Source organism: Epinephelus moara, chromosome 24 (assembly GCF_006386435.1).
Source record: "Epinephelus moara isolate mb chromosome 24, YSFRI_EMoa_1.0, whole genome shotgun sequence".
Taxonomy (NCBI): Eukaryota; Metazoa; Chordata; class Actinopteri; order Perciformes; family Serranidae; genus Epinephelus; species Epinephelus moara.
The window spans coordinates 23,123,526-23,136,244 of record NC_065529.1 but is presented as its reverse complement, the minus strand read 5'-3'; the positions used below and the strand labels follow the sequence as shown (position 1 = coordinate 23,136,244).

The window sequence follows — 12,719 nt, the reverse complement described above, 5'->3', positions numbered from 1 at the left end:
CAAGTAAAGTTATGTAGGTTGGTAAAGTTGTATAGTTTATGTTCAGGAAAAGGAACATGGCAACGACATACCTTAAAATAAGTAAGTAAGTAAGTAAAACAAGTAAGTTTACTTGGTTTTACACAGTTCCAATCATCAGTCTTCTGGGATAAAGTCCTGTATATTTTTGACCCATCCACCACAACCTCCCTCCTTACGTGGACTTTCAGGCTTTATACTACTTCCTTCTTTACTCCTGCCAGTGCATTGGCACATGATTGGAGCCTTCCTGATTATGTGGGTTATACATGAATTGATGACTCATGGTTTTGTGGGTTATATACAAATTGAGGTGCATTACTTTTTGTCGGTACATGTACGAGCAGTGCATGAGAACAGCCTGCCCATATCCACTGTCCTGGTGCCATAAAATACTAGCACACAAAATTTGTATCAGTCCACAGCTGCAAATAGTCCCAAACGAATGCACCACTCATTTCTGCTTGAGTAACATTTGCTCTATGAAATACAGCAGGCCAAACTGAAACTATATTTTCGTGATCATGTCTGCCACACATAGGGTGGGGAGGAAGTATTGAGAGACAGACAAACACATAGTTGGTGTTGGTCTCTACGTGAATTTGCTGACAATAAAGAAATTATATAGAATAACCTAGAATAAACCCAACTTTATTGTTTTTAACCCACTATGTGTGGAATTTGCAACACATGTGACAGACAGCAATGCATGCAGCCACTCAGTTTTTGCTAGAATTGTTTGATTTTCTTACCAAAAAAAAAAAAAACTTCAGGCAGCTAATATGATAGTTTTTATAAATACATAAAAAGTTGAGCCATAATTCAAAATAAATATAGCAAAATAGCAATTGATATTTAACCACTATGTCAGGATCTTTACTTGATTTTGTGTTTGGCATGTGGTAAATAAGAAATCTAGTGATATTTGCCAGTCCATCGTGCCTCATGGGTATTGGTGTGAACTGTGCAAATCACTTATCTATACACGCCTGCATCAGGTCTCCATTGAATCTACGGACTGAATCAGAAAAGTACATTAAAAAAGTTTTTCCAAACTAGAACAGTAGCACCCCCTAGTGAACAAATGTGCACACTGCATTCCTACGTCTAATCTTCATATGTAACATCCTCCTCCAGGAGCTGGTGGATGTCTATGTGGAGTACCCGTTCTTTGTGCGTGGGAGGGGCTGGTCCTCCTGCAGCCCTCAGAGGACCGCACGTCTCTGTGGACTGCGTTGCCGCCAGCTCAGTGTGGGGGACATCTGCCTGGCTCTCACCCCTGTCTCAGCCCCCCAGCCTCCATCGTCAGCCGCTCTGGAGCCAAAAACCTCATCCAGCAAGTCAGAGGGAGGCTGTGAGTCCCTAAAGGCACCACAACCCCAGGTTCCCCCAGGGCCAGAGCAGTTGGCAGGGGGAGAGAAGAAGGAGGCAGAGGCGGTCCGCAGGAGACACTACTCAGCCCCTGAGTTGAGAGGTCCAGGGACTAACTGCATGTAATGAGGAGGGTGGTTGTTTTATGGACAGGAAGCATGTCAATCTCTTTTAAGCTCTGCTATATTCAGCCTATATTTGCTGTCTTTCTACCTCCTGAATCATATTTCTGTGCTTGACTATCGTTTTTAATTGTATCTAAGGAGTAAAAGCTAAACAGGAAGGGTAAGATGAACTCTCAGGATCCCCAGAGGTAAACTATATTTGTCAAACAATGACTTTGTGAGTTGAGTTAAACATCACATTTTCTGAGAGGCTGATCAAAGTCTATAATAACACAGAATTCAGATTTCAGAGCTGAGGCTATGTAACCAAAGTGTTTGTTGCCATAGGGAGATGTTTCGGTGAATCTGAGAAAGATCTTGTAAGCTCAAAGAACATTGTTTGGGTTTTAAAGCGAGTGTTATTATTATTTCAAGCCGTTCTGACAAAATCTGCCCACGTTCCTTGAAAAGCGCAGAGAACGACTCCCTCAGGTCCATCACTGCTGATCATAGCATTTAAAGTTTAATATTATGTAAGACGTCTTTATGATCATAAATGATAGGTTTCATTCCAAATTACTGCAAATCCTTAATGCCAGAAACTTTTCTGATAATATAGTCCTTCGTTTGAGAGTGAATTTTCACAATGACAATCAACACCACATTTGATTGCATCAGTAAGATTAAGATTTACGCTTCTACCTCTATTTTCTATTTAAGGTGACAGATACATATAATCTGTTTTTAACGTTGTGGGCTGTGTCGTAATGTGCTACGTTGGAAGCTCTCAGCCCCCAGTCAGTTTGAATGTCTTTATCTGCCTGGGTGTTTTACAGTGTATAGCTGCTTTGCTTTAACTGACGCTCCTTTTTAAATGTCTGTCTCATTGTTAAGAGTGGACCTGCAACCCTGTTCTCATTCTGAAGTCGTCAAATACCGCCGCTTTGTCAGTGATTTCAGCATCGGACACCGACACAAGGCCAATATTTCCAGTGGTAGGATGCACTGCCAGTCAGCCAGACAGCACCTTTCATGGTAGTATAATATGCCATTGGACAACATCAGCTTGAAATGCTGCCAGTGAAGACATGATACAAGAAGTTGGAAAGTCCTTGTAGGCCAGGGGGGAAGGGTGGTGGATGGGTCCAACAAACTTTCACCTGTGAGGGTGGTGGTCACTTTCAATATGATTGTAGAGCCAAACCATAAAGTTTTTTATAAACCTAACCACTAGCTTTTGTTGACATCCTGGCGTTGGTAGTGGCGTCACGGAAGATCAATAGCAGATGCAAGAGGATACCTCTCGTAAACCTCACAATAGCGGCGAGATAAAGCTGATAAAGCGGCAATATGTTACGGCTTGGGATAAGAATGTGTTGGACATGCTCGAGCCATTCAAAGTACTTTTAAAGCACAACCTCTGATTGATGTACAGTGCCATGTGTCTGCACTGCAATGTGATTTCCTCCTGCGTATACATAGTACATATTTGACCCTTCACTAAGCCCCTCCCAAGAATACCCACTGTCAAATCCTACGTTAGCAACTGTAACTAAGCACTGGATGCCTGTCAAGCTTTCAGAAAAAGAGAAAATGTAGAAACAGTGTGTAACTGGAACCTGCAAGTCAGACAGCAGATATCCTTAATGTTTAGAGGGCAGTACCATGACAACAGCCCAAAAGTTAGTAGCCCCATTTGTCCAAAAAATTCGACAGCCCATTATCCTTTAACAAATGTCTATTGCTCTAAAGTCCTGTTTCTCCAAAAACACGTCCCGCAGTTACTTTCAGTTTCCTGATTACGTTTGAGCCACCAAACCCAGTCGTTTTTCACCGACCCGTCCCTGCTTTTCCAGCACTGTTTGTGCCACCAAATGGTGTTTGAGCCAAACACCATCACCAAGTGGTTGTAGTGCCTAAACCTAACCACAGATTCACCACAGCGCTGTTGACAAAGTTAACATGTCTGTGGTTTACAGAAACGTACAATGCTAACATTTTTTTTTCTGGCTGTTGGGTTGTCAAAAAGCAGGGGGGTGTATTTTCTGAAAAACAGGACTTTAGATCAATGGTTTGTTTTTGAGATTATGGGCTGTCAGGGAAACAGGCTCTCAGTCCAATGAGACATATTTAGGACAAGCGGGGCTAGTCTCTGTCGTGCTATCTTTTGCTTTTCCAAAGCTAAAAATTCAAGAGGAGAGATGTGGTATATGGATTTAACAGTGTGAAAGACCTCTCACTCACAGCTGAATCTATCAAAAGTCAACAAAAACTCCTTTGTTTGCAACAAGGTAAGATGCTAACCAACGTTAGCTAGCTTAGCATGTTAGAAAACAAAGATAATTGAATATAAAAATACTTATGTTTTAACTTTAAGTTGGGTAGTTGTACATTTGATACAATTTGCACTTTAAACAAATGGAAACGCCATAATTTAGTTTTACCAACAGTGGGCTAAAACATACAACAAATAATGAAAGCTTTGGGGAGTCATAACTAAATGTTACCTTAAAATAAAACAATTGATTTACCCTGCTTTGCAAGAACATTGACGTTCCTGTCTCAGTTTGTCCTTCACCTGAATTTATACTGTGAATGTAGCTCTCAAATGCATACTGTAGTTATTTCTGTCTTCTTGACTCTCTGCTTCTCTGAGCTTATCTTTCAGTGATATCTTTGAAAATGCTTTGACAACAGCAACCGAGGGGGGAGGGACTTAGCGAAGGGTCAGTTAAATTGTACAAAACTGAAATGCACACTATGTGCAGGCAAGGTACTGTACACACAGTTTGGGTCTTCACCTTGTGAAACAGTTTTCTCACTGTTCAATAAATGTGTGTAAAGTTTTCTGCATATTTTTTCACATAAATCTATCAAAACCCATTAATCACTTACAAAACATTAATTTACTAGGTGTGTTACATGCCACTGTAAGGAACATTGTTGAGGCCAAAAGAGGTAAAAAAAAAAAAATACACCTGCTTCTTGTTTAAAAGTTTCCATTTATTCAACTACTTAAATCTGACAAAATAAAATTACAGCTTCTCTTTGCCCACCTGCTGAGCTGCAGAAAGCAGCTGCAGTCGGGGCGACGGTGCACACCCTGATGTCCATCTCATGAAGATGAATCACTGACATCTTGCAGATTGCATGCCTTTCACAGGCCTGGTGATATATGTCTGCACCAGGAAACTGGGTCCAACAGGCAGACCTTTCAGTCCAACACTGTTATTAACAGTCTCGGCTGCCATTCTTCACTGAGCTCCTCTACATCAGCAGCACACACGCGAGCTGCCAGATGTCTTACACCTGACCTGGTCCAAATGGCGTGCTGAACAACCAGTCAAGTTTTTTTTTATTCTCATCAGACATAAGTTCATCCAGCTGTTCCAGGAGAAAAGGTGCAGTGGACCAACAGGAAGATGGAGATTTAACATTTTATGAGCTGTGAAATCAGTTACCAAACGCACATTTCCACCCAGGCAATAATTTATATTCTGATCCCTGATGGTCAATGCCTGACTTCAAATACAGATAGATACATGTTGCACATTAGGGAAAATACTGAATGTTTGGTTCAAGTCTCTGGAGTAACTCCACATTGCTCAGAGTCCTTTTAGTGCACTTCTTCTCATCGAACTCAAAGGAAAGCAAAAGAAACCCCTTTGTTTGACCTTTCTCTGTTACCAATAGCTCTAATTGGTTTGTGGTTGTGGCTAATACTGCACGGGAGGCTCAGCTGCTGGTCATAAAAACAAACAGTACACCAGATTAAAGCTCATTCTGTGGCAGGGGCTCCCTGATGACCAGCCAGTCAATCATTCCTTGTCTCTGATTCCTTCTGGTCCCTCCAGATTTTGTCTAACTCACAGGAGGGGGTTAGAGCGGTCAATGGCAGCCACAGGCTCTCACCACCATGTTGCGGTACTTCTTGAGGATAACGTTGGAACTGTCGTCAAAATAAAGCACTGAGATGCCGTGGAGCTGGGTAGGGGCGCAGCAGGGTTTGGGCACCGTGTCCGGGTTGATAAAGTGCACCTGGTGTCAGAAGAAGCACAAATCAATCCTCACAGGAAGTGGATGTTGTACTGTAAGTGCCTGTCATCATGGGGGCTGTTTGGTACTTACCAGAGTTTGCACAATGGCGTGATTGGTGGCATTCATATAGGAGTTGAGGGGGAAGGCGCATTCTCCCTCGCAGTAGTACGCTGCATAGCCCTCTGGTGCAATGATCCAGTCCTGGTCAGAATAAAGCCACAGGTAAATGTCAGTTAATTATCACTTTTGGGCATAAAATCAAGTGCAGTTATGTCAAAATGAGATCAAATAAAAGTTCTGAATTATACCTGCCATCCCAAGTCTCTGAAACTGACATACAGCTCATGCTTTTTACATCCCTCTCTGGAGATGCCAAGGTTATCTGAAATTGATAGCACAAGAGTATGAGTACACACAAGTATGAAAGTGCAAAATATATTGAAGGCCAAAGTCAAAGTAATCAAAAACATGACTTAAGTCTATTGAGATTTGAAAGGTTTGGACACCTGTTGCAGCCTCCACTGCCTTTAGGGCATCTTGGACAGTCCTCTGGGGTTTGGAGCGGTTAGACTGGCGCCCTTTGTGGGCAGAGCGGATGCTGCGGAAGCGCACCTCATTGGCTTTGAAGAAGGCAACCATGAACGGTTGCTTGTCCTGAGGTCCACTGCCTGTAACCAGCCCCGCCAGCTGGGGATTCCGCCTCTGGCCTAGAGGGGGCAACAGTGAGAACAACATTAACGAGAGTCTCGACCACAGGCTAGATAGAAATAATGGACGTAGCTCAGGCTGCCCCCTGAAAATTAGGGATTCGAATCATCAGATGTCAATCAGAGGTTGACTGAGATTGCTTCAAGTTGAAAAAGATCACTCTTTTATCCTATCTTTCTTTTTTGCCAGTCAGTGTTCAGGGTACTTCTGGGGATGTATTTGCCCTCAGATTTTGCTGCAGAGTTAGCGCTCTTTACTGTCAAGCTGCTCTCTGGTACTTGCAGCTGAGAGGCTTTGCCCCGCAAGACTCAAAAATGACATTATCCTCTGCACTCTGAAGTGATGAATTTAAAGCTCACAGAAACTTAATATGATACAATCTCTGGCTCTTGTTCAATATCTAGTGTTGGCAAAAAATGTTGTTGCACATTTCCGCAGTTGTTCACTACAAAATGTTAACGTGACTGTCACACTGAACCCTGTTCAAACCCTTAAACGTCACCCATTGCTTTGTGGACTCCTGTTTTGAATTTTTGAGTTTGGCCATTTGGTTATCGCCATTTTGGGTTTCTGGAGCCAGAAGTGACAAAAGTTGGATGAGAAGGTGGAGTTGTGTAGGGGTGAGGGTGGATCTGACTCACGAATTCTGGTGATGCCTTCCAGATAGCCTGTCGCTCAAAGTGGCTAAGCCCTTAGGCATAACTGCAGGTAGAAATTAGCCATAGAGACCAAAACTGTTTTTGTACCAGGCTGTAAACATGTTTATTTCTGCTTTAGAGTTGGGCATTTTAACATTGGGTCCACTGGGATAGACTCAGTTTCGGAGCCAACCTCAAGTAGCCAATCAATCAATCTGCAGTTTTTGGCACTTAAGCATTGGCTCCTTTTTAAGCCCTGGAGGTTAACACATCTAAGTCTCTACTAAACAATCATTTGTTCATCCTAATACAATCATAACAACCACAATCATAACGTGAACTCTGCAAGAACCTCCCGAACACATTTACTCAATATGTGGTGCTTCTTTTCCCCCTAAGATTAAGACAGCATTAAATCATTACTCCAGACAAAGACTGTATTCTTTCTGCTGTGGCTGTTTGGGATCCTTTCCCATGATAGTTTATAAGGCAGTGACTGACCATTGCTGTCCTCCAGGACCAGGTGCAGGCCGAGGTTCTGCTCAGGGTTGACCAGCCAGAGGTTACTGGTGTCAGTCAGGTCAAAAACCAGCCAGCCTTCTTCTGCTGCCCACACATCTCGCTGGTCCAGCAGCAAGAGTTCCACTTCACTGAGGAGAGGATGGTATGTAAATGAATTCAAGGCATTCCAAGGCTAAAAGCACTAAGTGACAAAACACATGTTTTTGGTGGAGTAGTGTCATTGTTTGGCTGCAGACTGCTTTAGTGGATGCATCAGGGAAGAATTTCAAATCACTACGTGCAAATATGTTTCCACAAAATGATAGTATAAGTTTGACAAAATGTCTTGGTGATGAAATGTCCACTGTTGTATGTTACCGATCTCTTGTTTTGTTTTTTTAAAGTTTTTGCAAATTGATTTTGATTCCTGAAAATGGAAAGCAATAGCTGACAGGGATGTATGGAATCCAGGCCCCACAAAGAAGCAGCTCAGCCTTGAAGCAAACCTTCCCAGTGGCCACTCACGGCGAGGTATTGCAGCCCAAAAAGCATTTTCCCCATAGGCCACCATTGTTAAAGACACATTTGTAAAAGTGTTGGCAGGGCACCTTGAAATGCAAACAAGGTGAGTTATAAATCTTTCTATTCTGAATTTTTAAGCCATGGTGGTTTAATATTTGCAAAACTTTCCTCAAGCTGAGAAAAGCGATTCAAATATCTAACATATCACAATGTAAAGTCCATGAGGCGAGCGAGCATTAGAAACACTACTGCACATATTCAGTAGGCCACATACTGTGGAAGTAAACCCAGAAGGTAGAAAACCTTTTGGCGTATGCACCAGGTGCCATCTTGGTTACCGGTTATTATTCAAATCTATGATGAAAACAACCGAAGTGTGGTATGCTGAGGAAAATGGCTGGCTGTCATGAAAGTTACATAAATTAAGTATTCAATAGCTTAAAAAATGCAAAACTACGTGTGTGGTCCTTTAAAAGCTACAGCACAGTAGGAAAGTATAAGGGAAACTTTATTTACGTTGTTTTGGCAAAATACTCCAACACAATGAAACGATGGCTTTGAGGTTAAAGTGCTAATTATTGTGTTTTTGCGTTTGTAGGTGTTAACATCTGTACTCGGGGAACAGTGTAGGATTGGTAATCTATTTATACATATTGCCCCAATTATAGAAGAATGCAGCAGGAAAATAAGACATTAAGAGTTTTTATGGCCAAACAGTGGAATGTAGTTGATATGCCAAGTCAGACACCTGACCTCAGTCCAACTGAGAATGTGTTTCATTTGCTGGAGACCAGGCTGAAGGCAAATAATAAGCTAAATAATTACTAAGGCTGCAGGTTCATGTATGTGGGTTGTGATTTCAGATAGTCAAATATATAAAATAAATGTATTAAGTGTATGTCAAAGATCTGTATACAACACGCAGAGCATTAGCAGCAAGCAATTACTTGCTATGTAAAGATATAGCAGAGTAATGGTGTCCTAAGCAGAGAATGAAGTCACCCTATCTGTGTGTGTGTTGTAATCTGAGCTTCTCTGTTTTTTGTTGTGGTAAGTTGGTCCGCCAATGCATGCACATTTCATTGCTGCCACTATGCACTGCACTCATACGACGGTTACCACTGATACCGAGACGGTAGCAGTGCTTAAGTGTAGTACCCTGCACCTCTCTCCTCCTTAACACTGTTAGCTCTGTCAACACTGTTGCCATTGTTGGCACTGTTTATGAGGTTAGCACTGTTACACTCTGAATTTCGCACAGAGCCCCTTTAAATTGTCCATTTACTCATTCTCACATTAAACTTAAAAAAGGGGGGCTATCATTCCTGCGTTGCTCATTAGATTTAGATTTAGATTTAATCTGAAAGTTTAAATATAATTTTAATGACTTAATTCAAATTCAGTCATTGATTTATTTCAAATCAAATACGTGTTGCATTTGTACAGACTACAAAGCCAGCACAACAGAAAATGTGTCAACACCCTTAATGTTTCTGAGTGAACTGTAAAAACTCTGAATCAGGATTAATCAATGTGCAAATCAGAATAACAAACCTAATTTTTCATTGCAAATTAATTCAGCAGAAATTCACAGAGCACTATTTAGTGCAAAAAGGCACAAACTGTTAATGATCAGATGCATGTATGCAAATAATAAATCAAAGAATGAATTATTAATTAGCAATTAAATGTTTTAATACAAGACTTTTTCTTATTTTAGCTTCAAAAGAATATGTAGCGATCTACACAAGTACCCGTCATCAAGCTACACCCTGAATCATGTATCCACCCACAAAGAGCAGTCACTATCAAAGGAGCACTTTCTTAACATCCGAGGAGAAACTGTACTGATATATGCTGTCTTGAGGGCAGATTCCACAGACAAGTTTTGTTTACAGACTGAGTGTGAGACCCTTGGGCAGACGTCTGCCTTTAGTCCTGCCGCCAGCTCGTCTGTGTGGAGTGGCCTTTGTGTGTCTGTGAATGACAATGGTGTTGGCCTTAACACCATCGTCAGCCCCAGTGTCACCGGTGAAGGACTCACTGCCTGCAGATGATTTGCTCTGCTGAGAGATATTATAACGTGGGTGGTTGACCTTTGATTTATGAGAAAGAGGAGGATGTGTGGGGTCTAATTACTTTAAAATCTGAAACCCTGTTTGTGCTGTTTTCCGATTTCACATGTGGTTTGACACAAGAAAACACTGTGAGAGTACAGAGGCTGGCAGGCTGACAGACACAACAGAGCTGCAGTCAGACAGAGAGAAACATGGAGGCATAGCCACCTGTGTAAGAGAAGTAGAGTAAACTGACGTCTTGAGGGCTGAGAGTGTTATTTGTGGTTGGAGCTGCGTGTTATAAATGCAGGTCTCCAGGGGACTGTCCTGTTCTGACTGTGTGAGAGTAAACTTGCTCTGGAGAGAACCACAGTGTTTCTGTAATTGACACTAATGTCTGTGTAAACAGCTCTGGTGCTGACACTAACATCAGCAGTAGCAACCTGTGGGGAAATGCAGACAGACGGGACAGAAGCAGACAGATCTGTGTGCACGTACAGCAGCCTAACAACCAGCTTTCACAGGAAAACACACAGTAGCATGATGTTTGTTTAAACTCAACCACATTGATCATACTATGTCACTATCACATAAGAGGATAATCATATGGAGCAATGAAACCAGCTAGAATGAAGATTTTTTTAGGGTCAGTTCACCCAAATGAAATCTACAAAGCTGGATATTTAGTTGTGCTGAAAGGTTTGGTTTTATGTTTGGATTTTGAGATATCTGTTGGCCAGACATTTGCTCTGCTACAAAACGAATTGGAATTTCATTGGTGGTGCTCACAGCACTGAGAAGTTACTTTTAAATTATTTATCAGCAGCATCTCTTAGGAACCTGCTTCCATTGAAGAAATGGTCTCTATGAAAACTGTGTTTTGGGGATTATCCAGAGTGACAGGTCGTCTGGTCCCCCTCCCCTTTGGAAAGATTTCCAGGTACTTGCGATCTAATAGGCCAATCACAACCGTATAGCTAATATGGAACATGTTTGAGACAGTAGCCCTTTTTACACAGAGATCGCGCTATAGAGCCACTAGGAAGTCCCTTCTTTAGGCCTCCTTTGCATTTTGACACAGAACCAAACGTCAGCAGCATCACTGCGCTCCAGTGTGTGATTAAATACTACATTGCGGCTTTGAGGTGGCCTTATATTCCCGCCTTGAACAGACAGTGTAAAAGGGTCGGATGACTGTTAAGTTGGGTGCCATTGCACCATTTTTGAAAATGAACAAGATGGCTGCAGCTGAGGAGTCCACCAAAAACAGTTTGGGCCACTCTTTGTTTAAATCATTTTAACATAGTGAGTAAAAACATCTTTCATCTTCAAATTCTGATGTCAATAACAGCAACACCACATACATATTGATGCTGCACCATCACAGCTCATCTCTGCAGGTATGGGGTGCCGTTTGTAAAGTGGCCCACGCTGAAAATAACATCAACATTTTGCCACATTTAGCTTCAAACAATGTTTAAAAAAATGTTGTGAATTTTTTAACGTCACCTTTTACCACATTTACAGCAATATTTGTTAACTTAGAAATATATTAAATAGTTAAATCTAAATATTAAATGTGGCACCTAAATGTTAAATGTTAAATCTAAATATTAAATCTAAATCTAAATGTTAAATCTAAATCTAAATCTAAATCTAAATCTAAATCTTAATATTAAATCTAAATCTAAATGTTAAATCTAAATGCTAAATTTTTGTACAATTGAAACTTGTAAAAAGATTATTATTTTAGGCATAATAAAAGCAAGTTGAGTAACCTCTGAGAAGCCTATCTAAATTTCTGTCTTTGAGAGATATTATTTTGTAATACAACTGAATTTTCTATCCATACATATAAACTTTAAATATATTAAAATTATAAGGCATCTTTGAGTAAACTGCAAGTATCATTTAAGTAGGCTATCTCGTGGCCGGGGCGAGTGTCCTCTTTTTTGGAAATCAAAATATGGTCACCCTAATCAGGACGTCATCTGTTAGAAGCCTCCCGTTGTTGGATACGACATGAAACTACTCCAGTTAGCTCAATCATGTTGTAACTAAGACATCCGCTGGAAAAAAATATTTTTTTCACGGACCATTTAGAGTTAATGACTCATTACAGACACAGCTAACGGGGCTAACAGTTAATGGTTAGCCCCACTAATCTACGATAACCATTCAATCATTGTGTTTATAGACTTTACCAACATCAGATTAGTCTAAACAGTGATATAGTGACGTGAAAAATGTGAGATATTCATATATATATGTAGCTAAAGTCTGCTGGTTTTCTACCCGGAAGTATTTGTTAACCACAAGGCGATTCCCTCCGAAGGGACACTAACAACTCAAAGTACCTGTCAAATAAAATTTCTCCAAACATGTTTCTTGTTATTTTAGGTAGTTATTATCACGCTAATGTATGTTCAAGTGTTCATTTCCCCCGATAAGTTGGTTTTAATTCGTTATTTGATACTATAAACACAGTCTGAGTATCTCAAGCTTTTATTTTGGTACCTCCGGTGACCGGCAGTGTGAATTTGCATATTAGCTAAATATTTCCTTTCACCCAGAACATTTAGATTTAACATTTAACATTTAGATTTAGATTTAACATTTAACATTGAGATTTAGATTTAACATTTAACATTGAGATTTAGATTTAACATTTAACATTTAGATTTAGATTTAGATTTAACATTTAACATTTAGATTTAACATTTAACATTTAACATTTAGATTTAGATTTAACATTTAACATT

At 40.6% G+C, this 12,719-nt stretch overlaps 1 protein-coding gene across 1 annotated transcript in view; it reads right to left on the bottom strand.

Moving 5' to 3' along the window:
* Positions 1 to 4,512: 4,512 nt before the first annotated feature.
* The window catches only part of LOC126386001 (bone morphogenetic protein 7-like), a 14,823-nt gene continuing 6,616 nt past the window's right edge, over positions 4,513 to 12,719 (bottom strand). Inside the window, exons 3-7 of the mRNA XM_050038071.1 lie at positions 7,379 to 7,527; positions 6,038 to 6,238; positions 5,840 to 5,913; positions 5,622 to 5,732; positions 4,513 to 5,531 (exon numbers count right to left, since the gene is read on the bottom strand). Of these exons, the coding sequence (XP_049894028.1) occupies positions 5,382 to 5,531; positions 5,622 to 5,732; positions 5,840 to 5,913; positions 6,038 to 6,238; positions 7,379 to 7,527 (685 nt within the window). The 3' untranslated portion in view covers positions 4,513 to 5,381. The remainder of the gene's footprint in view (positions 5,532 to 5,621; positions 5,733 to 5,839; positions 5,914 to 6,037; positions 6,239 to 7,378; positions 7,528 to 12,719) is intronic.